Source organism: Sphaeramia orbicularis, chromosome 15 (assembly GCF_902148855.1).
Source record: "Sphaeramia orbicularis chromosome 15, fSphaOr1.1, whole genome shotgun sequence".
Taxonomy (NCBI): Eukaryota; Metazoa; Chordata; class Actinopteri; order Kurtiformes; family Apogonidae; genus Sphaeramia; species Sphaeramia orbicularis.
The window spans coordinates 1,332,165-1,359,664 of record NC_043971.1 but is presented as its reverse complement, the minus strand read 5'-3'; the positions used below and the strand labels follow the sequence as shown (position 1 = coordinate 1,359,664).

At 39.5% G+C, this 27,500-nt stretch overlaps 1 protein-coding gene across 1 annotated transcript in view; it reads right to left on the bottom strand.

Moving 5' to 3' along the window:
* Positions 1 to 27,500, bottom strand: part of gbf1 (golgi brefeldin A resistant guanine nucleotide exchange factor 1) — a 130,636-nt gene that overhangs the window by 65,006 nt on the left and 38,130 nt on the right. Inside the window, exon 4 of the mRNA XM_030156528.1 lies at positions 6,024 to 6,155. Within this exon, the coding sequence (XP_030012388.1) occupies positions 6,024 to 6,155 (132 nt within the window). The remainder of the gene's footprint in view (positions 1 to 6,023; positions 6,156 to 27,500) is intronic.

Below are 27,500 nucleotides of genomic sequence, written 5' to 3'. Positions count from 1 at the left end.
GGTGAATTCCCACAGGCCTCGTTTCTGCAGCTCAACAATCCGACCACATTCAAACAGAAAAAGCTAACCCTAATCCATAACCCATGACCCTAACCCCTGACCCTAACCCATAACCCATGACCCTAACCCCTGACCCTAACCCATGACCCTAACCCCTGACCCTAACCCTCTGTGCAGTGTTGGACTCATGGGAAGGGCTGGAGCACATCCATTCAACTCATTCCATCAGATTTGTTCTGGTAAGAACTAACGTTGTATCTGAGTGAAGGGTGTAAATCTGTGGAGTGAAGTGACTGTGGGAAAATAAAACTGTGTTCAACACTTGTATGTAATCATTTCTTCAGTCATCATTGTCTCATTTTAGTTTCAGGGTTCCATGTGTAATAGTAGTTTAGGTGTTTGAACCACAAAAACTAGAAGATCTGCCTTTTTAAATGAAGTCCATGGGGATAGATGGGGCTTGGGCTTATATTTACAGGGATATAAAAACACATGGACTAATATTTATATGTATATAAAAACACACTGCTAAAATGATATGAATGATAAACTGTATGATCATTATAATAATGCACATATACAGCATATATATATTTATTATACAAACTCCATGTGTTCCTTCTTGCCTCCTCTATGTCTTTCCAAACCAGGAGATGGCAGTACCTGACCAGACCAACATGAACTGTGTGTCTGTTGGACTTTCTGTTTCCCTCTGATGTCGACTCCATTCATTTTCACTAAATATGAGCACACACCCTTTACAGCTGATACAGGTTTAGGTAGGGCTGCTTGATTATAGAAAAAAAAAATAATCGCGATTATTTTAGCAATAATTGAAATCATGATTATTAAAAAGGATTATTTGTTAACCTTAAGGTTGTTTATTTTTTTTCTTGCAAAACAATGTAAAATATACTCTTTAAACATAAATAAAGCTTTTAACCACTGAAACAAAGTATGTTCACTTTTGTACGAAACAAAAAAATCTTTGAATGCAAATAAGTGTACTGTAAATTCAAGTATGTTTCCTTTTGTAAATAAATAGTGCACTGTTATTAAACTGCTATAGACTTGCCATAGAACTGTAGCAATAAAAAAAAAAAAAAACACGTAAAGTGCAAATTATAAATTCAAGTATGTTCAGTGTAGTATGAAACAGTAAATTCAGTGGCGTGCCGTGAGGTTTCAGTTCAGGCCTTCTGTATACATCAGCCATCTGGAATACGCACGTTTGGGTTATACGGGTTAGGTTAATACGGGAGTTGCAGCGTAAAGAGATTCGGAGACTGAAGATTGCATTGCGGACGAAGTTGTTTTTATGCGTTTTAGTTTTTCATAAGATTATGATAAAGGTGGCGGTGGTTAAACTTTAGATGGTTACAAAGATTTGTTGTGTTACCGGTCGGGGCGGACACAACTACGAAACACTTTTTGCACGTGATGTGTTTTTGCTCTCCGTCTTCTTCATCAAACCCAAAGTGATTCCATACAATTGAATTTGACTTTTCTTTTTTGTTTACCAAGCACTTCTGCTGGGATTCTCCTGCCGTTTGTCCAGACCACTAGGTACAACTTTCCTCTTGGGGTGGACCTGCCGGCTAGCAGGCAGCAGTAGCTTAGAGGGGGGCGGGGCTGAGCAGCTCATGGTAGCTTGTGTGCGCGTGAATTAAAACAACTCAAAATTAATAATCGTTTTTTCTCGATTACATAATTTTTGTAATCGTTGCGTGTAATAATCGAAATCGTAATTGAATTTCGATTAATTGCACAGCCCTAGGTTTAGGGTTAGGGTTCAGCTGTTTACCCTCTGTACCTACAGGATGAGACCAAAGAACGTCCATATGGAAACAGGTCTAAGGGCGACCACTGTTTGACTGAACTTCAGATGTGCTTTCCACAGTGTGACATCAGGCCCAAGGACCGGCTCCAAACAGGCAACCCTAACCCTAATCCAAAACAGGCAACCCTAACCCTAATCCAAAACAGGCAACCCTAACCCTAATCCAAAACAGGCAACCCTAACCCTAATCCAAAACAGGCAACCCTAACCCAAACTGCAACTACAGAAATAAGAGTTAGTACAGTAGAAACTGCACTAAAACACTCTGGAGCACAATGTAGGCTTTGACAATGTGGGGAGAATGCAGGAGGTTGGATTAAGTTCTCCACCCGAGACCTTAGGAGAACATATGCCTTTGGTCTGTTAACAGGTGCTTCTACAGGTGCTTCTTTTCATTTTTTTCTAAATGCTTAGTTGTAGTTCAGTTGTAGTTCAGTTGTAGTTCAGTTGTAGTTCAGTTGTAGTTCAGTTGTAGTTCAGTTGTAGTTCAGTTGTAGTTCAGTGGTCTCTTTTCTCTTCTTCTCTGTGCTCCTATTCAAATCAATCCCAGACAGGACTCTGCTGCTTTAGTCTCCATGTTTCCAGGTAGAGTGGGGACCAGAAGACGACTGGAAACCACAAGTGAACACAAGTGACGGAGCAAAAAGTGTCGTATGGAGACAGCACAGAAAACTGAGAGACAAAGAAATCGATTTCGTATCAATCCGACATTGACAAAGATGAAAACAAAGGGAATTTTATCCATACTTTTTATCCGTTTTAGTTAGTTTTAAAAACACACAATACAGTTTCAGTTAGTTATTGTTTTTTTCTTTTAATTATAGTTTTTATTTATTTCAGTGAACGAAAATGTGTTTACAATTCTAGTTTTCGTCATTTTGTTAGTTCTCGTTAACGATAATAACCTTGCACATAATGCATCGATATACTAAATGTGAACCTTTCAAGCCCCTTTTTTTTTTTTTTGTTTTGTTTTTGCTTTCTTCGTTTTTGTTAATAGAGAAGGTTGGTGTTCTTGTTCTTGGGTTTGTTTGCATGTAAAAAACAAAAAAAAAAAGGAAACTGCAACAATAACCTAATAACTTTGGTCTGGATGAAACCTCATGTAACAGTTTAAATCGATCATGTGCTGATCATTTTTCTAAAACCAAAATCCAAGAATACATGACATTTGACTCCATTTGTGTTAAATGTGCAGAGGTTTTTTGCTCATTTGATGATATTTAGCCCCTTCACAAATGTCATTCATGTGGGAGGGTCCTAAACCTCACCCGTGAAGTGTTCAGTTTTATAGTGTGGTGCTCACTTTATGACAGTCCAGTGGAAAGTACATTCCCAAACCTTGTTTCTGTAATCGTAGGCTCTTATTTAGTTTAGCGATGGCTGCAGCTGTTTTGACAGTAATGTAACATCCACCCAGCCTCTGTTATTTAGACGAACATCTGGTGATGCACGCTCATTTCATACTGAACAACACAACTGGAACACACTGGGCCATGTTTGAGTGATGAGGCTAATGAGGACTGGACTGGACTGGAGGTCCTGAACGGAGTCCAGCAGTGAAGAGGAAAGACCATTCCACACATTCCACCAATGAGCTGATGAGGAGCAACAGCAGCACACTGAAAACAAGGGTCTAATTAAAGGACCCTAACACTGAAAAGAAGGGTCCAATTTAGGGCTGTGCAATTAATCGAAATTCAATTACGATTTCGATTACACGCAACGATTACAAAAATTATGTAATCGAGAAAAAACGATTATTAATTTGGAGTTGTTTTAATTCACGCGCACGCAAGCTCCCATGAGCTGCTCAGCCCCGCCCCCCTCTAAGCTACTGCTGCCTGCTAGCCGGCAGGTCCACCCCAAGAGGACAGTTGGACCTAGCGGTCTGGACAAACAGCAGGAGAATCCCAGCAGAAGTGCTTGGTAAACAAAAAAGACAAGTCAAATTCAATTGTATGGAATCACTTTGGGTTTGATGAAGAAGACGGAGAGCAAAAACACATCACGTGCAAAAAGTGTTTGGTAGTTGTGTCCGCACCGACCGCTAACACAACAAACCTTTGTAACCATCTGAAGTTTAACCACCACCACCTTTATCATATTCTTTATCTTATGAAAAACTAAAACGCATAAAAACAACTTCGTCCGCAATGCAATCTTCAGTCTCCGAATCTCTTTACGCTGCAACTCCCGTATTAACCTAACCCTAACCCGTATAACCCTAACGTACGTATTCTATAGGGTGTCCCAGAAGTCTGCATACACAGGAAAAAGAAACGTTTCTTGACATAAACCATTTTTATTTCTATAATATGCTCTATATGACTGCCATTTTGTCGGGAACACATTTCAATGAGTGTCCTCCACTGCTGAAGAACTATAAAGAAGAAATACAAAGAAATACATGTTAGAACCATATGTGTTATGTCTCCTATGTATGGAGACTTATAGGACACCCTGTAGATGGCTGATGTATACAGAAGGCCTGAACTGAAACCTCACAGCACGCCACTGAATTTACTGTTTCATACTACATTGAACATACTTGAATTTATAATTTGCACTTTACATGAGGTTTTTTTTTTTATTGCTACAGTTCTATGGCAAGTCTATAGCAGTTTAATTCCAGTGCACTATTTGTTTACGAAAGGAAACATACTTGAATTTACAGTACACTTATTTGATTTCAAAGATTTTTTTGTTTCGTACAAAAGTGAAAATACTTTTTTTTTTTTTTTATACTCTTTATTTTAATGTTTTGAATCACTTTTACAGTGCATTAACAATGCTAAATAACAAAAAAAAAAGAAAAAAAAAAAAAATTGGGGGTGGAAACCCACACAATAAAACAAGGGGGATATTGTTCCTTATACATTCGACAGTTTTTCCATACTCAATCTGATATCATGAGTTTCTGTCCTTGAATATGATCCATTTCTCCCATCTTCGCTTAAAAGTTCCCATCTTAATCCTCAGTTGAAATGTTAATTTTTCCATGAAGTATATTTCTTCTATAACGTCCAGCCATTGTTGTAGTCGTAGAGGGTCACTTTTTAACCAGTTCCTTGTGACTACCTTTTTACAGGCAAGAATTAAAATTTTAAATAGGTAAATGTCTTCTCTTTTAATTATGTCATCAGGTATTAGACCAAGGTAGATAGTCTGGGGGTCCATTGGAATTTTATAATTTAAAATATTCTCCATTGTCTGAAAAGTATGATTCCAAAACATTTGCATTTTTACACATGTCCAGAAGATATGCGAGTGATTGGCATTCATGTGTCCACATCCTCTCCAACATTGCTGATGTTTTCCCAGTTGTTTGCTTTTAATATTTGGTGTAATAAAGAAGCGAATGAGGTTTTTCCAGCCAAATTCTCGCCAACCCTTAGAGCTGGTGGATGTTAGCTGGAAAATACTTTGTTTTAGTGGTTAAAAGCTTTATTTATGTTTAAAGAGTATATTTTACATTGTTTTGCAAGAAAAAAATAAACAACTTTAAGGTTATCAAATAATCGTTTTTAATAATCGTGATTTCAATTATTGCTAAAATAATCGTGATTATTTTTTTTTCTATAATCGAGCAGCCCTAGTCCAATTACATGACCCTAACCCTAACCCTATCACTGCAAAAAAGGGTCCAATTATATGACCCTAACCCTAACACTGAAAAGAAGGGTCTAATTAAACCACCCTAACCCTAACACTAGAAACAAGGGTCCAATTAAACCACCCTAACACTAGAAACAAGGGTCCAATTAAACCACCCTAACCCTAACACTAGAAACAAGGGTCCAATTAAACCACCCTAACCCTAACACTAGAAACAAGGGTCCAATTAAACCACCCTAACCCTAACCCTGACTTTAATCTGGTGTCAAAATGACCCTGACCCTAACCTTAACCCTGACCCGGATGTTAGATCTGGGATATTTGTTAGGCACTGGTTTCTCTGGGCTGCGTCATTGCGTCATGTTGTGAATGTTTGATTGTATCCGTAGGACATGACTAGAGATGTATCATGATTTAAACCAAAACAAGCCATGAAAAAAACCCATGAATGCATTAAGACCAGATCAAACACCTCAACATAAAAAATGATGGACATGAGAGAATGCATGATGGTTTGTAGAAATGCATCTGCAGTGTAGTGACTGTCAGTGCGGGTGTTTTGTACCTATGAGGCCGTAGGACAGGAACTTGTTGACAGAGGTGAGGGCGAGGCCTGTGATTGGTCCAGTGGTGTCCTCAGAGCGCACCACTTCTAGAAAAGGCCTCAGGAAAACGTTGGGCTCAATGTCTGACAGCTCTGGAAAAGACACACAAAAACCTGTCAGTCAACATAAAACAACAAAAAACATACTGGTAGTCAATGTATTTAATAATAAACCAATGAATGCTATTCAATTATGAGTGAGAGTCTTATTAACGATATTAAAAAAGACAAACACAATGAAAATCACACTGTTCTGCTCATTAACTGAGAATTAAATTTAATCAAACCTTTGGTAACAACACCCGTCCTTCAGTCATGGACATGTGACCCTAACCCTAACAGACATGTGCAGTTTGTTTGGGTGAAATTCATAGTAATTATCAGTATTCAATTTAAGTTTAAAAATCCTGATTAAAAGCTGAAGAAAAATGTTATTTGAGATGTGAAGAGAAGAAGATTGTGTACCAGACACAAATACTGTAAAAGATAAAAGACGACTCAAAGCAGTTACAAAAGACACAAGATTGGAGACGGTGATGGCACAGGATGAAAGTGCAGAAATGAACCTGAACAGCCCAGGTTGTCCAAATCCTTTTGGTTCAGGTTCCACATACAGACCAATGTGATCTACAGTCAAAAGAACAACACAATAACCCAGAAATAATGACAACCACAAATTTACTGTGTGAAAAATTATGTGGAAAAAATTTAAGTGAAATAAATAACATTACACTGTGAAAATATTTACATTTACAAAACTATTTTTTCACAATAAAATGCAAATAAATACATAAATAAAAACAAAGATGAACAACCTGAAATGTGCAGTTTGAACAATATTCTGCCTGTTCCTAAATGTTGGGTGCATTTATGGATCCACTGGGATCTGGAGTTGTGTTAATAATAATAACAGATAGAATATTATAGAAATTGTTCAAATTTTAGTTCCAAATTACAAAATGTTAACAATATTCTGCCTGTCACGCAATGTTTATTGAACACTATGTGTAAATGTACATGTAGAAATAATAAGTCAAGGCATAATATTGTTGAAATTGTACTAATTTTTCAAATGAAATTTCTGTTTTTTCAGGTTATTCACGTCTTTTTTGTAAAATGTACATATTTTCATAATTTAATTGGGGTTTTTTGTACTAAAACAAAAAGAAAAACTTGGATTTGTCATTATTTATAGGTTATTAAGTCATTGTTTTACTGGTCTGGCCCACTGCAGATCAAACTGGGCTGAATACAGAACTGAACCAAACTGAGTTTGACAGCCCTGCTCTAAAGAGTTAGGGTTAAGGTTACCTTACCCTAACCCGACTTGTACCACAGATGGTGACGCGTCGACAGACCGTCTTTTCTGTTAATGCCCTAGTACAGTCCATTAACTGTGTGACTGCTGGTTTATTATCCAAGGACACCTGTCCACTGCGTCCATAGGACACCTGTCCACTGTGTCCATAGGACACCACCCACTGTGTCCATAGGACACCGTCCACTGCGTCCATAGGACACCTGTCCACTGCGTCCATAGGACACCTGTCCACTGTGTCCATAGGACACCACCCACTGTGTCCATAGGACACCTGTCCACTGTGTCCATAGGACACCTGTCCACTGTGTCCATAGGACACCTGTCCACTGCGTCCATAGGACACCTGTCCACTGTGTCCATAGGACACCTGTCCACTGTGTCCATAGGACACCTGTCCACTGCGTCCATAGGACACCACCCACTGTGTCCATAGGACACCTGTCCACTGTGTCCATAGGACACCTGTCCACTGTGTCCATAGGACACCTGTCCACTGCGTCCATAGGACACCACCCACTGTGTCCATAGGACACCTGTCCACTGTGTCCATAGGACACCTGTCCACTGCGTCCATAGGACACCACCCACTGTGTCCATAGGACACCACCCACTGCGTCCATAGGACACCTGTCCACTGCGTCCATAGGACACCTGTCCACTGCGTCCATAGGACACCTGTCCACTGTGTCCATAGGACACCACCCACTGTGTCCATAGGACACCTGTCCACTGTGTCCATAGGACACCTGTCCACTGCGTCCATAGGACACCACCCACTGTGTCCATAGGACACCACCCACTGTGTCCATAGGACACCACCCACTGTGTCCATAGGACACCACCCACTGTGTCCATAGGACACCTGTCCACCTGTTCATTCAGTGACTGATGAAGACAGCTTGTGTGTGAATGTAAATGCAGTGACCCCACTGAGGTGTGGGGGTAAATGTGAGCTCTGAGCCCAGCCTTAAACATCAGCTTCAGCCACAGGAGCTAATGAAAGGCAGCTGCACACCAACATGGACTGAACTGCAGTCAGAAACCACCTCCTTCTGATCCACGGGGACTTCAAGAGACTCTGGAGGATTCAGAGAAGGAGCTTTAGAGGGGGGGGCAGCAAAAATACAAAACAGGTAAAACAACAACAGCCAAAATGAGAGGAGTCACGCAGTCCCACTGTGGAAGCAGAGGAGAGTCTGAAGCAGCCATACCAGCAGGATTAAGGCTTTAAGAAGAAACAACAGCACACACATGAAAAGACAGCAGGAGCAGCACACATGGGACCGCTCTGCAGTGGGGGGGGCACATCCAACAGCCCTCAGGCCTGTTTAGAAATCAAATATGAAATAATTTGGAAAATGACACAGTGGCCTTTATCCAGGTCACCTGTGGGCCCTGGGTCCAAAAGTAGACCTGCTGGATTCAGCTTCATTCAGGGGGTTTAACTGGGCTGTGATCTGTTAGTGTTCAACACCAACGCTGGTAGCACTGTGGAATGGAACTGACACAGTTAAAAGTCGACCAATACCAATGTTTAATAATCAGAAACATATTCATACAGACAGACATGAACAGGAAAATGGAAGATTTCCTTCTGCACAAATGGACTCTGATGACATCTAAGAGATCAGGTCTAAGATGAAGGAGGTTAGAGTTCCAACAATGTGTCAACGCCTTCTGTGTCACACACACACACACACACACGCAAACACAAACACATGCAAGCACAAACACACACACACACATATGTGTGTGTGTGTGTGTGTGTGCATATATATATATATATATATATATATATATATATATATATATATATATATATATATATATATATATATATACACACACACACACACACACACACACACACACACACTAGGGGTGTAATGGTGCACTTGTTTTTTTACTGAACTGTTTGTGTTCGGGGCCTTTGATACAATATGGAGGTGTACTAAATGAATACATGCAGAATATGTGAAGAACACAAACACTGTGGAGGCAGAGTGGACCCCAGCAGAACCCATGTGCAGGGGTTCCTTTATATACATTCTGCAAAAAAACCTAACACTTTATTCTGAGGCTGTGGGGCTGAAAAGCGGTGTGAATGTCAGGGTAGAAACTGCGATCTGGTAGGATCGGCGATTCTACCAGTAGAGACTCCGATCGTAGTCTCTACCAGTAGAAACTCCGATCAGAGTCTCTGACCCTAACCCTAACCCGAACCCAATCGGAGTTTCTACTGGCAGGATCGGAGTTTCTACCAGTAGAGACTACGATCGGAGTCTCTACTGGTAGAATCGCCGATCCTACCAGATCGCAGTCTCTACCCTGATATAAACATGACACCAGACAGTATAACAGAGGAACAGGAGCTGGGTCGGACGGTCGAAGTGTGTTCAGTTTCACTTAATTTCACTCAGTTTCAGTTGGTCAGAAGCTGAAACACTGAAGTAAACTGACTAACTTGGAATTATCATATGAATGCTCCAAACCCACTGGTTAGTGCAATAACATAATGCAGTGGAGGTCCATGGATAAGCAGAGGATCACTGACAGCACTAGTATTCACTATGTTAGTGACACAATCTAGACCAGGGGTCGACAACCTTTGCAATCTAAAGAGCCATTTTAGGACAGAAACAGAAAAACAAGTCTGTCTGGAGCCAAAAGATACCCATAAGGGTATCTTTCCTCAAAATGGTAACTGTTTAAGAAGCTCTTTATGGTTAGTTTGTACAGAATTTGCAGAGAATAAATTAAAGTTTCAGTGCATTTACAGAATCACAAAGAAATTACAGAACTAAAGAAAACAGTGATATTTGTCACTATTTTCATTCAAAAGTCAACTGGTATGTGAAGACTTTCTCTGCAATGAAGAATACAGATGAATATTAACCCATTTTTCTTAAAAAAAAAAAAAAAGAGAGATAACAGTGTACTTTGTATTAATGATGTCCTGTGTAATATGTTTGGAGACTGTTTTGAATAAAAATTTGAATAAAATAAAGAATACAGAAGAATACCTTCAGTGCCTTAAAATTAAAAAGTAATCTACTTTTACTACTACTATTTAAAAAACAAAAACATTTGGAGTATAGTCTACATTTTTACAACTGCGTATCATCATAATCACTTTATGGTTGCAACAATAATAACAAAATATGTAAAAATAAAATAAAATAAAATAAGTGTCTTTCATTTCCTTTTGCTTTTTGACATAGCCACATTGAGCCACTGGAAAAGGGCCCAAGAGCCACATGTGGCCCTGGAGCTGCAGGTTGCCTACCCTGGTCTACACAATCCTTCAGACCAGCAGATCATATGACATATTATGGGATGGCCCAGCCATGTGAATGGGACTATGAGTCCAAATAACTACAGTAGTGTCATTTAGGATGATATTATATGAAATACCACATAACAATGGGATAACCTTTAAACCATGAGGAGAATGTTGATGCGCACATACATTTGCAGTTTTTTATTTGTATTATTTTTTAACAATTTTTTTTTTTTTTAAAGTGCAGTGTATTTAGATAGAAACCTGCATCTGCCAGGCTAAGATGTCAGCAGGTTCAAATAGAAAAATTACAAATGCTTTTAGGAAACTAAGTGAGTACATGAGACTATCTAGGGTTTTTTTATGCATTAAAGCCTTTTTTAACTGAATATTTAGGCATCACATTAACAACCCATTCATACATCTAGAAATGTGAAAATCACATGTATTTTTGGTTCATAAATGTTGAGTTTAATCGTCCGGTGGGTTTGAAGACACTTGGAGTGTCAGCGTTTCATTGTGGCGACTGTGCTGAGAACAGCAAAAAACATAGAATTATAAATAGGCATGTAACAATTACCGGTATAACAATAAACTGTGAAAAAATTACAGACGGTTAGTATTACCGTTTAAATTCTAATTATTATGATAACCGTGTTTGATTACCGCACTATTAGAGAAAAAACCCTATGTAAAGATCTGCTTTATGTCAAATATATGAGTATAGTTTTAATTTATTACAATTTTGATTTTCTATACCTAATATTTGGAACCAATATTCACTTTTAAAGTCTGTGAAAAGGTTCGTTAAGCATCTGTGTGTTATTTATGCAATAAATTATATACATTTTTCAAATCGAATTTTATATTTTTTTGGGGATTCCTGGCCTTTTGTGTTTTTATAGTAGGTTAAAGTGAAAAAAAAAATCAGCAGATGACATAGATGAAGTTGTGCTGAAAAAACAGATCCCAAACATGGGTATAGTAAACATTTGTTTCTATAGTATATAAAGGCCAAATCAAAAGGACTGAAAAACAGACAAAATAGACTCAGACCACTAAGGGTTAATATTGGAATGTTTCTGCAGCAGAAGGGACATTGTGACAATTATTGTATTTTATTTTATTTTTCAAAATACAACTTGGTTAAATTATTTCAGTGTGTGTAACATTTTGAGCACAATTTCAACAATACCATGATAATAATGATAATCATGATAATTTTGGTCACAATAACCGTAATATGAAATTTTCATATCATTACATTCCTTAATCATGAATTAAACCAAATACAGATTAAAAAAAAAAAAGACCCTGGACTGCAGAGGTGTCTGCTGGCTTGATCTGTCCATCAGCTGTCAGAAAACTTTTAAAGCGGGTTTAGTGTCCCCTTACTTTACAGTGTGGGTGGAAGGAGGTGCTCAAATGAATCTGTCAATAGACCCTGATGAAGACTTCATCAGAGGCGATCACCCTGTAAGTGCCGCCGCCGCCTTCCCAAAGACCTCAGATTGGAAAACTCAATTGTGTTGTATTGATCTGTCCGGCCATCGGTGAACGCCGGGGCCAACCGCGGCGCTTCGCCAGTGGCCAACGCCAATCTTCTTAAATAAAAACTAAATACGGCTCTGTACTCCGACTCAATCTCCCGGCCTGTGGAGTGGAGTGAAATAAATAACGACACCCGCCACCGTGGTGAGGCAATCACTGTCTAACCAGGTTGACCTCCTGCTGACATTGACCAGCGCAAAAAAATGAAAGAGGAGGGATTAAAGCAGCTCAGCCAGCCGTGCAGGTTGCCATCTATAAGGGCTAGTTTTCTGGGTACAAGTCCTGATTAAAGAGCGCATACAAGTCCAACTCCAGTTCAGCTTAATTGGTATAAGAAAAAAAAAAAAGAGAGAGAGAGAGAAATGAGACCATTACGATTCACCAGCAGCCTAATCCTATCCACCTTTACCACAAACCAGGCCCAAGTCTCTGCTCACAGCCCGACTGAGAGCATCAAGCCATGTGTGGATTACCTCTCCAAATGACCCCCCAGCCAAACAACGGAGAAGGGAGCGGGGGCTGAACCTTTGCCCCCAGGAGAGCACCCCGGGATGAGGCCGGCTCAGCGCCCATCTTTAACACATGCACATCTATTGGCAGTGGAGCAGAAAAGGCTTAGAACACAGGAGATGGATGTGAGCGGTGCCTTACTGTCCAGACAACAGCAGAAAAAGCACAAACTGAAGATCAGGACACAGAATACAAACAACACCCGCTGACTACGAAAACATGGTTCAACGTGGAGACTCCAACACAAAGCACCAGCATCTGTACGTTCAGCCCACAGACGCTTCTCAGACTAAACTGCAAGTTCTTCATCATTAAAAGCAAGAACACATTGGAAAATGTCCAAAGAATGTAATTTAAATGTGTAAAATACAAACTAGAGGAAGTAGTTCAGAAATGTGTGGAACGTGAGTCTGACTTTGGACTGGACTTCCAGGTAAATACCGGAACCAAAGACACTAGACTCCGCTACCACCTTTTGTTTAATGTTATCAAAGTCCAAAGTTCCAAACAACCAAAGAGGCTTCCTTATGTTTAGCAGATATTCTCTATCAGTTCTGCCAAATAAAATAACCAAAAGCAGATTTTACTGGAACACATGTTGCTGATTAACACAGTAATATGCTGACTAAGCACTAAATATGAGGCACGTTGGCAGGAAACTGATGTATACAATATTTAAGTGTATTTATTTATTTATTTATTTATTTATTAGGCCTGTAACGGTCCACATACCAAACCGAACCGTTTCAGTTCACACCTGTTTGGTTCGGTACACAGCTGAACCCAAACGGCACAGTCTGAGAAAAACAAAAAGTAACTAAAGACATCGTTCGATGCAGAACTTTAAATCTACGCAAGTTCCACACGGACATATTGAAGGAGCGTACATTGACCCGAAATACGAAATAGCAGCTGATATAAAATTAAAAAAAAAAAAAAAAATATGATGTGAACTTGGAAGGAAGAGACTGAAGACCCTCCACCATCAGTCCAGTCCAGTTTGGATCAGTTCAGGTTCAGGTGAAAGACAACAACGAGGAAAGAGATGTTAGTATTTGGCCCCATGAACTACGGTAGTTCTAAAACACTGACACTAGCTCTGTCTGTCTGTCTGTCTGTCTGTCTGTCTGTCTGTCTGTCTGTCTGTCTGTCTGTCTGTCTGTCTCATGCTGTATAACAGAGGAACAGAACCCATGAGTTGGATGTTGAACGTATGTAAAGTTTCACTTTCGTTTCACGCCAGCATAAGTTACGTTAGTTATGGACACCCCCCCCCCCCCCCCCCCGGCTCCGACTAAAAAAAGAAACAAACAAACACCCCCCCCTTTGTGTTTTTGACAAATTGCACCCTACATACACACACACACACACACACACACACGAATGAGAAGGAAAAGAAGAAGACAAACGTGTAATACTGCAGAGAGGGAAAACAGACTGGGCCCAAAGCTTGGGGGGGGGGGGGGTGTAGTCCTTATTTGTTTCACCTGCTGCACTCCTTCAACTCCTCACTAATGGCATTCCTGTGGGTATGAGAGATTGGACAAACCTCAGAGTGAACAGAAACACAACAGTTCTGTACCAGTGTCTCTGCTGGATTCACACACACACGCACACACACACACACACACACACACACACACACACACGCGCACACACACACGCACACACACACACGCACACACACGCACACACGCACACACACACAGGCTCATTACTGTGGTCTGGACTCACTCACTCTGTTCGCCTTTGGACTCCACTTAGATTCAAACTGACACGCTTTACCTCTGATTTACTTTAAGGCTAGTTGGAGTTTTTTTTTTTTTTTCAGGTATGATGCAGGCATTGGTTTAGAGTAACAGAATAAGATGTAATATCCAACACGCAGCCCGGGGGCCAAATCTGGCCCACCAAAGGGTCCAATCCGGCCCCTGGGATGAATTTGTGAATTTAAAAATTACACTGAAGATATCAACAATCAAGGATATTCAATTTAAAGTGGGTCAGACCAGTAAAATACTATCATGATAACCTATAAATAATGAAAAAAGCAAATTTTTTCTTTTTGTTTTAGTGTCAAAAAAGTAAAATTACACAAAAATGTTTACATTTACAGACTGGATTTTCACAAAAAATATGAACAACCTGAAATGTCTTAAGAGAAGTATGTAGTATTTTAACAATATTCTGTCTGTTATCAAATGTTTTGTATATTTGTAGATCCACTGTGATCTGTAAGTTGGGATGCACATGTATAAAGGATAAAACTGAGGTTTAATTTTATTAAAATTGCACTTTTTTTAAAAAAGAATTTTCAGGTTGTTCATATTTGTTCATGTTATGTTCAAGTACGGTTCGTAGATGTAAAAATTTTAATTACGGAATTTGACTTTTTTCACTCAAAAACATGGAGTTGATATTATTTCTAAGCTCTTATCCTATTATTTATATTATTTTACTGGTCCAGCCCACTTTAGATCATGTTAGGCTGTATGTGGCCCCTGAACTAAAATGAGTTTGACACCCCTGCTCTAACCCTGACCCTCCATCTTCAGCCCTAACCCTAACCCTCTTCTCCTTTTTGTCCTGGTGACATCCATCTTTAAAGCTCTACCTACTGATGTGGCATTTCTCACAGCACTTAGTAAAAGTTTGTACACGAACAACCCTCCTCCCTCCAAAGCCCCGCCCACTTCCCCCTGCCTGAGCTCTGATGCTCCTCCTCCTCTCACCTGATGTGGAGGTGGAGGTGGAGGTCCGGTCCGCTTTGGCGTGTCTGTGGACCCCTCCCTCAGTAATCAGACACATCATCCACCTGCCAGGGCTCCTGTTGCATCAGTAGACCCTGTATTTGAGGGTGTGGTCTGTATTTAAGGGTGTGGTCTGTATTTGAGGATGTGGTCTGTGCAGCGCTGGGTCAGGGTCTTCACTGTCCAGGCGATGGGCGCACACACTGTGAACGCGCAGCCTCCGCAAATTTTCCATGGACATCTGAGGTTTCATAGTCCAGACATTTCTCATCCTACAGTGCGTGACACCAAGTAAATGTATGTGTATGAGTCCTGTGGTCATAAAAGCTGACCTTTGACCTGTCTGTTCAGTCCAGTCCACCAGACTACTTTCATCTCCATCCTTCATTCATCAGACTCCTGTTTGTTCCCCTCAGTTGTTTCTGTTCATAAATCTGTTTTTTCCTTCATGTGCATTTGAGTTCTATCCATTCACATCCTAGACAGTAGACTGTGGTCAGTGGTCAGTAGACTGTGGTCAGTGGTCAGTAGACTATGGTCAGTGATAGCAGACTATGGTCAGTGACAGTAGACTGTGGTCAGTGGTCAGTAGACTATGGTCAGTGACAGTAGACTGTGGTCAGTGGTCAGTAGACTGTGGTCAGTGGTCAGTAGACTGTGGTCAGTGACAGCAGACTGTGGTCAGTGGTCAGTAGACTGTGGTCAGTGGTCAGTAGACTGTGGTCAGTGGTCAGTAGACTGGTCAGTGGTCAGTAGACTGTGGTCAGTGACAGTAGATTGTGGTCAGTGACAGCAGACTGTGGTCAGTGGTCAGTAGACTGTGGTCAGTGTCAGTAGACTGTGGTCAGTGGTCAGTAGACTGTGGTCAGTGTCAGTAGACTGTGGTCAGTGGTCAGTAGACTGTGGTCAGTGTCAGTAGACTGTGGTCAGTGACAGGAGGAGCAGAACCAGTGAAGTGTCAGATTCAGAGGGACACATATCGGATGGGGGGGACGGCAGTAATGGATGATTGACAGGAGGCTCAGCCAGGCTTGACCAATTATTTCATTCAGACTGAATAAAATGATTGGTCAGAATTTTATCAGAAATATGAGCAATATATGAGAATTAAACATTTTTGAGTTTCAATACCTGGTGGATTTCTTTTCCATTTTAGTTCGACACATGCTTATTAGGAGCATTTGAAGATGACAAAAGAAAAGTGTTAAAATGACACATCATATGGTAGAGCTTTAAGGTGCATGATTATTTCCTTCTATGTCTGAGTGGAAGACACCAGCTCATGTACCCTTCACTCAAAAGCATCAGCTTTGACAGGACTGCCTCTGGCCACCATAGGGGAAGGTCAGGACCAGTGGCGGCTGCTCATCTTTCAGACAGGGGAAGCTCATTATCGGCTTACATCAAAAAATAAAAATAAAAAAAAAATTGTCAAGTTATTTAAACATACATTCGGCCCTCCGTTCCTTTTTAAGAAAATGCTCAGTGTCCTTATCGTACCAGTAGGCGTCTTTTCCAGGACTGGACCAGTGTCCTCTGAATGTCCAGCAGAGCTGGTCTGCTCAGACAGCCTTGGCCCAGTGCATTGTGGGTGTCAGACTTCAGCCTTTTTAAACTACAGATGCTCCTTTCACTGCGACCTAGCTGACAGTTTGATTGATTTAACTATCTACAAAACCATATTAAACTGAACAAGAAATGATTAAATTATGGAACTGAAACAAGAAAACGCTGAAATTATCTTAAATTGAAACAAGGAAGTCCAATGAGTGTGTTTTATTCACAGTGCAAGAAAGGAACCAGTACTTTGGTAGTGGTTTCTGTGATTTCACAGCAGAATGTGTGACGGTATTAAACTGAACTGTGTCAGTGAAGGAGCAGGTCTGAAAACAGCTGTCAATCAAACGGGATTCAGCCTTTCGACTGATCCTCCAATCAGCACGTGGGATTCTGGCGTCCGGCCCGGCCGAGCTCCGCCCACAGCTCCATTCACCCCCAGAGACGCCCGGCGTCCGGGGGCGGGACAACATCGTGGCATTTATCCAATTACCGTCCAGTTTTGAGGTAATGAAAAAAACAGTTCTACTCAGTCCCACTGAAGCCCAGAGACGGACACAGTCTACGGACAAATGCACTGAGCAGAGATGGAGGAGAAAACACAGACACGGGAACGGAGAAGTGAACAACAGCCAGTCTGTTGATTTGTGATAAAGCTGATTCTGAACGAACTCATCTGTGAGATGAACGTGTTCTAACACATTTGTAGTCAATAAAATGCCAACACAACTGAATATATTTAACCATTTAATTTTCATAATTTTAGGGGAAGCCGGGCTTCCCTTGCAGTCTATGAGAAATCGCCCCTGGTCAGGACTGCCTTTGGCCACGATACGGGAAGGTCAGACATGGGATGAGGTGCTTCTCCTACAACATTACCACCCCATGTCACTAAATATGACACAGTAAACCTTTATACATCACATTTGGTTTCAGAGACCCTGAGGACATTCCACCTCTGAACCAGAGGCTTACGTCGGTCCATTTAAGTCAGTGTTTTTCAACCTTGAGGTCGCCTGGAATTCAAATGAAGTTGCCTGAAATTTCTAGTAATTGATAAAAATAGAAAAAACTTACGAATAAAAATATATGGTGAGTTGAGAGAGACAATCCCAATCCATAAAAGACATGACAAACTGAAGCTGAAACTGCAGCACTGTGCTTCTGTTTCTGTGTCAGATGTTCACTGTGGTCAGTTTCAGATGCTGCAGCTCTTTCATAATTCATAGTTTCAGTTCTTGTTTGTTCAGTATTAATTGTCCTCCTTGTAAATCACAGCTGGACTGACTGGACAGACCCTGACCAAGGAAAATCACATTCTCCCTTTGTGCAGTAATCTACACCTGGATTTACTGCCTCTGTCCACAATAACAGACATTATACAGACTAAATGTCCTCTAACATTAACGTTTATTTGCAACATAGTATAGCAAACTATTACATGATCAAAAACAAATTAATTTTAGCAAAAAAAAAAAGTGTCCGTTTTGAATGTCGGGGGTTGCCAGAAATTTGTGATGTTAAAATGGGGTCAGGAGCCAAAAAAGGTTGGGACCACTGATGTAAGTCCATATAAAAGACCGGTTTACCCTGCAGTTACCGTCATGAGTAAGCATCAGTTCGTACTAATCTCATCATCCAAGGATGAAAATACCCATGACGTGCTGTTACTGTGAAAGTGTGTGGATGGTTCTTTCATGCTGCCTCCTTCACTAACCCTAACCCCGAATCCTCAGACTGTGCAGTTGTAGACGGACATCAGAGAAGTGTGAAATCCAAACATGTGAGGAGCTGCTTTATCTTTCCAAATGGATGACATCTGCAGCTTAACCCTTCACTGGACCCACCTCCAGTCCTCCAGTCCTCATCACCCCCCAGAACCTATCAAATACCACCCCCCCACCCCCTTCCCTTCCCACCCCTGCATCTTAACGGAGACACACTGACATTAGGACGGGGGGCGACGTGGTCCAAGGAGACGATGGAAATTGTGCGTCTTACTCTGCACTGTTTGTTTTTCTGGAAATAGAGGCGATAATACGAGGCTGCCTCGTCTGAAGGGCACCTCGCCGGGACGCCACAAGCAAACACTCGTGCATCCCAATGAAATGCAACGGTTCACAGTAGATGCGTTCAGTTTAGTGCATGGCGTGTCATCTGAAGAAAGGTTTAACCTCCTCAGACCCAGCGATGGGTTTTCTGTCCACATTTGTGAACAACAGTTTCACAACTTCATACAAAAAAAAAAAAAAAAAGAAAACTTTCCACCACAGAGGACATTCCATAAACACTTTAAAAACTGCATCTGGAAAAACTGTTGCATCATGATGTTTCCAATATAGACACTTATTTAATAAAAAGAAAAAAAGCTGGTACTTTGTTGACATTTCCTGGGTCTGAGGAGGTTAAGGACCTTATTGTGCAGGTGTCAAACATGCGGCCCGGAGGCCAAAACCAGTCCACCAAAGGTTCCAATCTGGCCCAGGAGATAAATTTACAAAGTGCAAAAATGCAAAAATTACCCTGAAGATATTAACAGTCAAGGGCAATAAACTCAAAAATAACATCTAGGGATGTAACGATTACCGGTATAATGATAAACCGCAGTAAAATTGCAGACGGTTAGTATTACCGTTTAAATTCTAATTATCATGATAACTGTGTTTGATTACTGCACTTTTCCAGAGAAAACGCCTATGTAAAAATCTGCTTTTATGTCAAATATTTGAGTACAGTTTTAAGTTAATACAAATTTAATTTTCTATACCTAATATTTGGAACCAATATTCCCTTTTAAAGTCTTTGAAAAGGTTCGTTAAACATCTGTGTGTTATTTATGAAATAAAGTATATACATATTTCAAATGGGATTTTTTATTTTTGTGTTTTTTCTCCTTTTGTGTTGATATAGTAGGTTAAAGTGAAAAAATAATAGGCAGATGAGATAGAAAAACAGATCCCAAACATCCATTCATTATCTTCCCAAACATGGGTATAGTAAACATTTGTTTATATAGTATATAAAGGGAAAATCAATAGGACTGAAAAATGGACAAAATAGGCTCAGACCACTAAGGGTTAATATTGGAATGTTTCTGTAACAGAAGGTACATTGGGACTGTTATTTTATTTGGTTTAGTTTGTTTGTTTGTTTTTTCAAAATACAACTTGGTTAAATTATTTCAGTGTGTGTATTAGTACCTTTTGAACATTTTGAGCACAATTTCAACAATACCACGATAATAATGATAACCGTGATAATTTTGGACACAATAACCGTGATATGAAGTTTTCATATGGTTACATCCCTAATAACAGCATAAAAACCAAGAAACAATGATTCCAAATTTTCTTCTTAGTTTAATGTGAGAAAAATCATATGATAATATGCCTCTAAATAATGGCAACACCATTTTTTTTTCTCTTTGATTTATTGCAAAGAACATTAAATTCTAATATCCTTTAACAATAAAATGTCAATAACCTGAACAAATATGAACAACCTGAAATGTCTAAAGAAAAACAAGTGTAATTTTAACAACATTCTGCCTGTTTGGTGTCTTGGTAGATCTGATCTGTAACGCACATGTAGAAATCATAAGTCGAGGCAGAATACTGATCAAATTGTACCGATTTTTCTTCAGAAATGTAATTTTTTCCCAGTTATTCACATCTTTTTTTGTTTTGGATAGACAAAGTTTCATCATTTAATGTTATTTTTTTGCACTAAAAAATTTGGAGTTAGGGCTGTTAGAAATATCAGTTCTGCAATATATCATGATATTTCATTTCACAATACTGTATCAATATTAAAAAGTACTGTATAGATGTTTCTAGGTATTTATTCAAATGCAGATATTGTGGAGGTTCATTTTTGTTTTTTATTTTTCTTTATTGTTTATATCGTATTTATTATCATTTAACACAGTTTTATTCAATAATGTTTGTTCCTTTGTTGGGATTGAACTAAAATCCTGTTCTGATGTTAGTTCTGAACTAATAGAATCTGAACATTTGAACAGGATCTGAAACTGTAATGTCTGTAAAACAGAATTTAGGTTTTAACACAGTTAAATTTTGGGATATAACATTAGATCCTGTTGGGATCAAATAAAAATATGTTTAGTATTTGTGCAGATTTCTGGTGTAATTCAATTCTTCAAGGAAATAATCATTTTAAAAAAAGAAACAAACAAAAATTGCCTTTTTAACAGTATCATGATCTATTGTATCGTGATCCCAGTATCGTGATTTGTATCGTTTCACCAGATTCTTGCCAATACACAGCCCTATAGGTTATTCTGTTATTATTTATTGGTCTGGCCCACTGCAGATCAAATCGGGCTGAATGTAGAACCTGAAAGAACATGAGTTTGAGAGCCCTGCCTTATTGGATCAAATGTTATTTTACACAAATGATATCCTGATAAATGCTATCTGTTGGCTGTTTGTGCTCTGAAACGCCCTTCACGTTCACACAGCAGTGTTCATGTGTGAGCTGTGTAGTTTGAATGGAGCATGATGAAACATCCGTTATTTATAAGTGCACTGAGTGTAAAGTATGTCCATCCATCACTGAGGGGGGGGCAGGCTGTGAAACAGACGTGGACGCTGGCTGGGGTTAGCTGGACCAGCCCCCCACCCGAATAATGTGGCCTCTGTGCAAAGTATGCAGCATAGAAAATACATTTTATGTCCAGGATAACAGGTGCAGAGGCTGGCGGCGTTTGGTAATGAAGTCATGCTGTAGAACTGCACCTGCTTTATTTTGACTGGCTGGGCTTTTTCTGAGCTGAAACACTAACTCTTATTAAAGGAGTTCCCTTTGAACACAGTTAATGTGTGGCCAGGGCTTCTGCTGTTTCAGCAACTCGGATTTTAAGATGTTTTAAGTCCCTTTTAAGACCATTATGAATGCAATTTAAGGCGTATTTAGTGGCTCAAAGACAGAACGGATCTGAAGACAAACCCCAGAACCAGCAGCAGCAGCAGGGTTCACTCTGTTCTCCAGGGAAGCACTGAACGTTAGGGCTGTTCTCAGTTCAGTTTGAGTCGAACTGTTTACCTGGATCCCATCAAAGTAACAGGAACACAAACATTCTGAATTCATACCTTCTAGAACACAGGTGTCAAACATGCGGCCCGGGGGCCAAATCTGGCCCACCAAAGGGTCCAGTCTGGCCCACAGGATGAATTTGTGAAATGCAAAAATTACACTGAAGATATTAACAATCCTTTTAGTTCAGGTTCCACATTCAGAACAATTCAATCTGCAGTGGGCAGGACCACTAAAATACTTTCATAATAACATAAATAATGACAACTGCAAATATTTGTCTTTGTAAATGTAAATACTTTCATGTATTTACACTAAAACAAAGTATAATTTTGCAAAAAAAAATGTGAATAACCTGAACAAATATGAACAACCTGAAATGTCTTAAGAGAAGTCAGCACAATTTTACCAATATTCTGTCTGTTCTTAAATGTTTTGTATGTTTGTAGATCCACTGTGATCTGTACGTTCTAATGTACATGTGGAAATGATAAACTGAGGCAGAATAGTGTTAAAATTACACTTATTGTTTCAGTTTGTTCATGTTATTCACATCTTCTGAAAGGATAGTTTGTAGATGTAAACCTGTTCATAATGTACATTTACTTTTTTCACTCTAAAACATAGAGAAAAGTTTGGAGTTGACATTATTTCTATATTATTCTGTTATTATTTTACTGGTCCAGCGCACTGCAGATTAAATATAGCTGAATGTGGAACTGAACTAACATGAGTTTGACAGCCCTGTTCTAGAACATAGTTCGGCAAACCTCTGTAATCTACAGAGCCATTTTAGGACAGAAAAAGAAAAAGCCAAACTGTCTGGGGCCAACAGTTACCCTTATACTGTTCCTCAAACTGGTGACTGTTTAAGAAGCTTTTGAGCAGTCGTATGTACAGAATATGTGGAGAAGAAACCAAAGCTTCAGTGCATTTACAGATCCACAAAGAAATGACACAAGACAACAGTGATATTTGTCATTTTTGTTTGATGCAAAAATCAACTGTCAAGTGAAGGCTTTCTTTGCAACTGAGAATACAGATGAACACCTTCAGTAAAATTAAAAGTACTCGACTTGTGCTACTATGACTTTTGTTTTTTTGAGTAGAGTCTACATTTTTACAACTGCATCACATCAGAATCACTTTATAACAATGGCAAAAGGTATACAAAAAAGTGTTATTCATTTCCATATGGTTCTGCTTTATGGGTTCTGCTTTGTGGGTTCTCTTTTATGGGTTCTGCTGTATGGGTTCTCTTTTACGCGTTCTGCTGTATGGGTTCTCTTTTATGGGTTTTGCTTTGTGGGTTCTCCTTTATGGGTTCTGTTGTATGGGTTCTCTTTTATGGGTTCTGCTGTATGGGTTCTCTTTTATGGGTTTTGCTTTGTGGGTTCTCCTTTATGGGTTCTGCTGTATGGGTTCTCCTTTATGGGTTCTGCTGTATGGGTTCTCTTTTATGGGTTTTGCTTAGTGGGTTCTCCTTTATGGGTTCTGCTATATGGGTTCTCCTTTATGGGTTCTCCTTCATGGGTTCTGCTGTATGTCTGTTTGTTCTCTACCCTCTGATCCGTGCTCTTCTGGTAAATACAAATGCAAACTCTATTCCAAGTGTTCCTCCAGGAGCTCCTCTCCTGTTCTACCCATTACTGCCGTCCTCCAAGCATTTGGAAAAGTTTTAATTTCTCCGGGGCTTTCAGATTGCCTGTTTAGGTTGCGTAGACGCATTGTTCCGAGCATGTGTAAAATACCGCTGTGGCGCTGAAATGACTATAAGGAGTTCCACGGCGCTGTTCCGTCCTAATTGCCCCTTCTGTACCAGTGTCAGTTTCATTGAACAGAACACAGGGACCCGGGGCTGAAACCAGGTGAAGCTGCACTCATCAGACGGATCACAGGACTGGACTGAACACACGGACCAGCGCCGTCCTCTCTGGGTTTCATTTAGCCGTGCTGCTCTTGTTAAAGCGTCGCCTCTCCTCAGCCCGCGACCCTGACTCTTAATTTTAGCAGCTGAAGACGTGCAGATCAATAACCATCAGTGTTTGGTTTTGGGCCGCTGCGTCGGTCAGAGGGGAGGATTCATCCCCCCGCCCTCCCCCCTCCTCCTCTTCTTCTGTGTCTGTGTTGCTCCTTACAGATGCTGTCATTGTGTCTGGTTCATTTTCTTGGTTTTTCCAGTGTCAGTGTCAGTGTTCAAAGTGAATCTGATAGTACTTTAACCTCATGTTCTATCCCCTTCACTGAACACTGAAAAAAAAAAAAATCTGTAATTTAACAGAATTTTCTCTGTTTAATGTGCAGATTTTTCCTGTATTTTGAAGATACAGGAAAATATCAATGAAATGACAAAAACAGACTGGGATTTTACATGTCAAATGGAAAATAAAATGAAAAACTGGAACTGTGAATAACCATAAAATTTCCATTTTTTAAAAGAAATGTTTTCTTTTTTCACAGAAAAATACAGTTAAAATATATTTGCAAATGTATCGTAATTTCACAAATATTTCTTTTCTATTTATGAGATTAAACTGTTAATTTAAAGTTTAATACTGTAAAAAAAATAAATAAAACCAGATAAAACTGCTGACAGTTAACAGTAACAGAAGTATTTGTTCTGTCAGTTGAACCAGACTTGTTTGTTCACTTACAAATATCTTGTGTAATTACAGGAGGTTTCACAACAAAATGTTGAATAAATGTATTTTTGTGAATGTGTAACATGTATAAGCACTGATAAACTGTCCAAATACAGTTTTTATCAGTGGATTGGACAACTGAGTTTCACTTAAAATTATTTATATATATATATTTATAGGGAATTGGATTGTTTTAATACATGTAAATATTCTTTATTAACCATTAAAAAGTCAAAAAAAAAAAAAAAAAGCAAAATCACATGTAAAGTTAGGGCAAAAACTGTATTTTAATTATGGAAAATTACCTTATTTTTATGAGATGGTTATTTTCTGTTATTTTACAGTATTTTTTGGCACCCCTGCTGCTGGAATATTACCATTTTTATTTATTTATTTATTTTTACCGTGAACTGTACCTACAAACACATTTCATATCATCCTGGTACAAATACAACTGTTTACTTCACCTGCTGGAACACAAAAATTCAACTTAAAAGTACTACCTCTAAAATGCTTGTCTAATTAACTTAGTACATTTTGTCAACTGAACATCAGTGACAGTTCAGGAGAGGGGGCGGAGTTAAGCCCTGTGCCATCACAGTTGGGTGATGTAACGTCCAAATGCATCATGGGTAACTATCATGTGTCTGTTCCAGTCGTGAACTTATTGTTGCTCTTTTGCGCCTTGTTTCAAAGCTTGGAATATGTTTTATAACACATACTACACATTTACAGGGGTTGGACAAAATAATAGAAACACCTAACATTGTGGCATCATAGAAGGTGTTTCCATTATTTTGTCCAACCCCTGTATTTTAAGAAAGTGCCTCAGCTGTATAAAGTTATGGAAGAAAAAGGATTTGGAACTTTGTATTTTTTGAACTGAAATTGCTGCAACTGAACTGTTAATAAAAATATTGTTGTTGTTGTTGTTGTTGTTGTTGCTGTTGTTACTACATTTTCAATAATCTCTTGGTTTAGCTAGAGAGAGTGATTTATGAACAAATGAGAAAAATCACACAGCTGGACATAAAGATTATGTATTCCAGATACTCCAGACATAATGGTCCAGACATGGTGGTCTGTGGTGGTCCGTGAATAAATGTGAATAAATGTGTGTCCACAGATGCAGTGGGTCCATCCTGGGTTAGGGTCCGTGTGCGCAGCCCCTCCTCCTGGTCCATCCTGGGTGAGGGTCCGTGTGCGCAGCCCCTCCTCCTGGTCCATCCTGGGTTAGGGTCCGTGTGCGCAGCCCCTCCTCCTGGTCCATCCTGGGTTAGGGTCCGTGTGCGCAGCCCCTCCTCCTGGTCCATCCTGGGTTAGGGTCCGTGTGTGCAGCCCGTCCTCCTGGTCCATCCTGGGTTAGGGTCCGTGTGCGCAGCCCCTCCTCCTGGTCCATCCTGGGTTAGGGTCCGTGTGCGCAGCCCCTCCTCCTGGTCCATCCTGGGTTAGGGTCCGTGTGTGCAGCCCGTCCTCCTGGTCCATCCCTGCCTCTGTGTATCCTGTCTCATCAGTATTAATAGGCTGATTCCTCTGTATTTAGACAGGATGCTGTCTTATTTAAACCCACACAGCACTGACAGCAGATCCTGTGTGTGTGTGTGTGTGTGTGTGTGTGTGTGTGTGTGTGTGTGTGTGTGTGTGTGCGTGCGTGTGTGTGTTTAATAATCAGCTGCAGTTCAGTGGGACGGCTTAGTTCAACTCACCTAATGACTAGATTATGAGCCAGTGCATTAAGAGGGATTAAAACTGATCTGGGCTGTTTGACTTTACCCTGAAGGGGCTGAAGGGGCAGGGGAAGAGTGTGTTCACCGGCCACACAAGCAAAACAACAAACAACCACAACATGTCAACAATAACCTGGTTAGCAATTAGCGTTCTGATGACTGCCAGCATCACTACACTGGCTAATGAAGCACAACTAACGAACTACGACTCAGACTGCAGGAGGTTCAGTGGAAATGTGGAGACGGCCTCTGATGGTGCACTGGACAGCTGGAACCAACAACTAAACAAACAACAAATAAACAAACAAATAAACAACCAACAACTAAACAAACAATGACTACACAAATAAACAACCAACAACTAAACACACAACAACCAACAGCTAAACGACTAAACAAATAAACAACTCAACAACCAAAAACTAAACAACAAATAAACAAACAACAAATAAACAACCGACAACTAAACAAAAAAATAACTAAATAAACAACAATTAGCAATTAAACAAACAACAACTAAACAAATAAACTAACTAAACAACCAAAAACTAAACAAACAACTAAACAACCGATACCTAAACAAAAAATGACTAAACAAATAAACAACCAACTAAACAACCAAAAACTAAACAAACAACTAAACCACCAACAAATAAACAACCAACAACTAAACAAATAAACAACCAACTAAACAAATAAAAAACCAACAACTGAACAAATAAACAACAAACAACTAAACAAAAAAACAACTAACAACTAAACCAACTAAACCAAAAACTAAACAAACTAAACAAACAACAATTAAACCAACCATCTAAACAATGTATAATGTATAAATGATAAACTGAGGTGTACCATTGTTAAAATTACGCTTGTTTTTCTTCAGAATTTTCAGATTGTTCATATTTGTTTATGTTGTGTTCAAGTACAGTTCGTAGATGTAAACATTTTCATGATGGAATTTGACTTTTTTCACCCAAAAACATAGTGAAAACTTTAGAGCTTATATTATTCATCAGTTCTTGTCCTAATATTTACATTATTT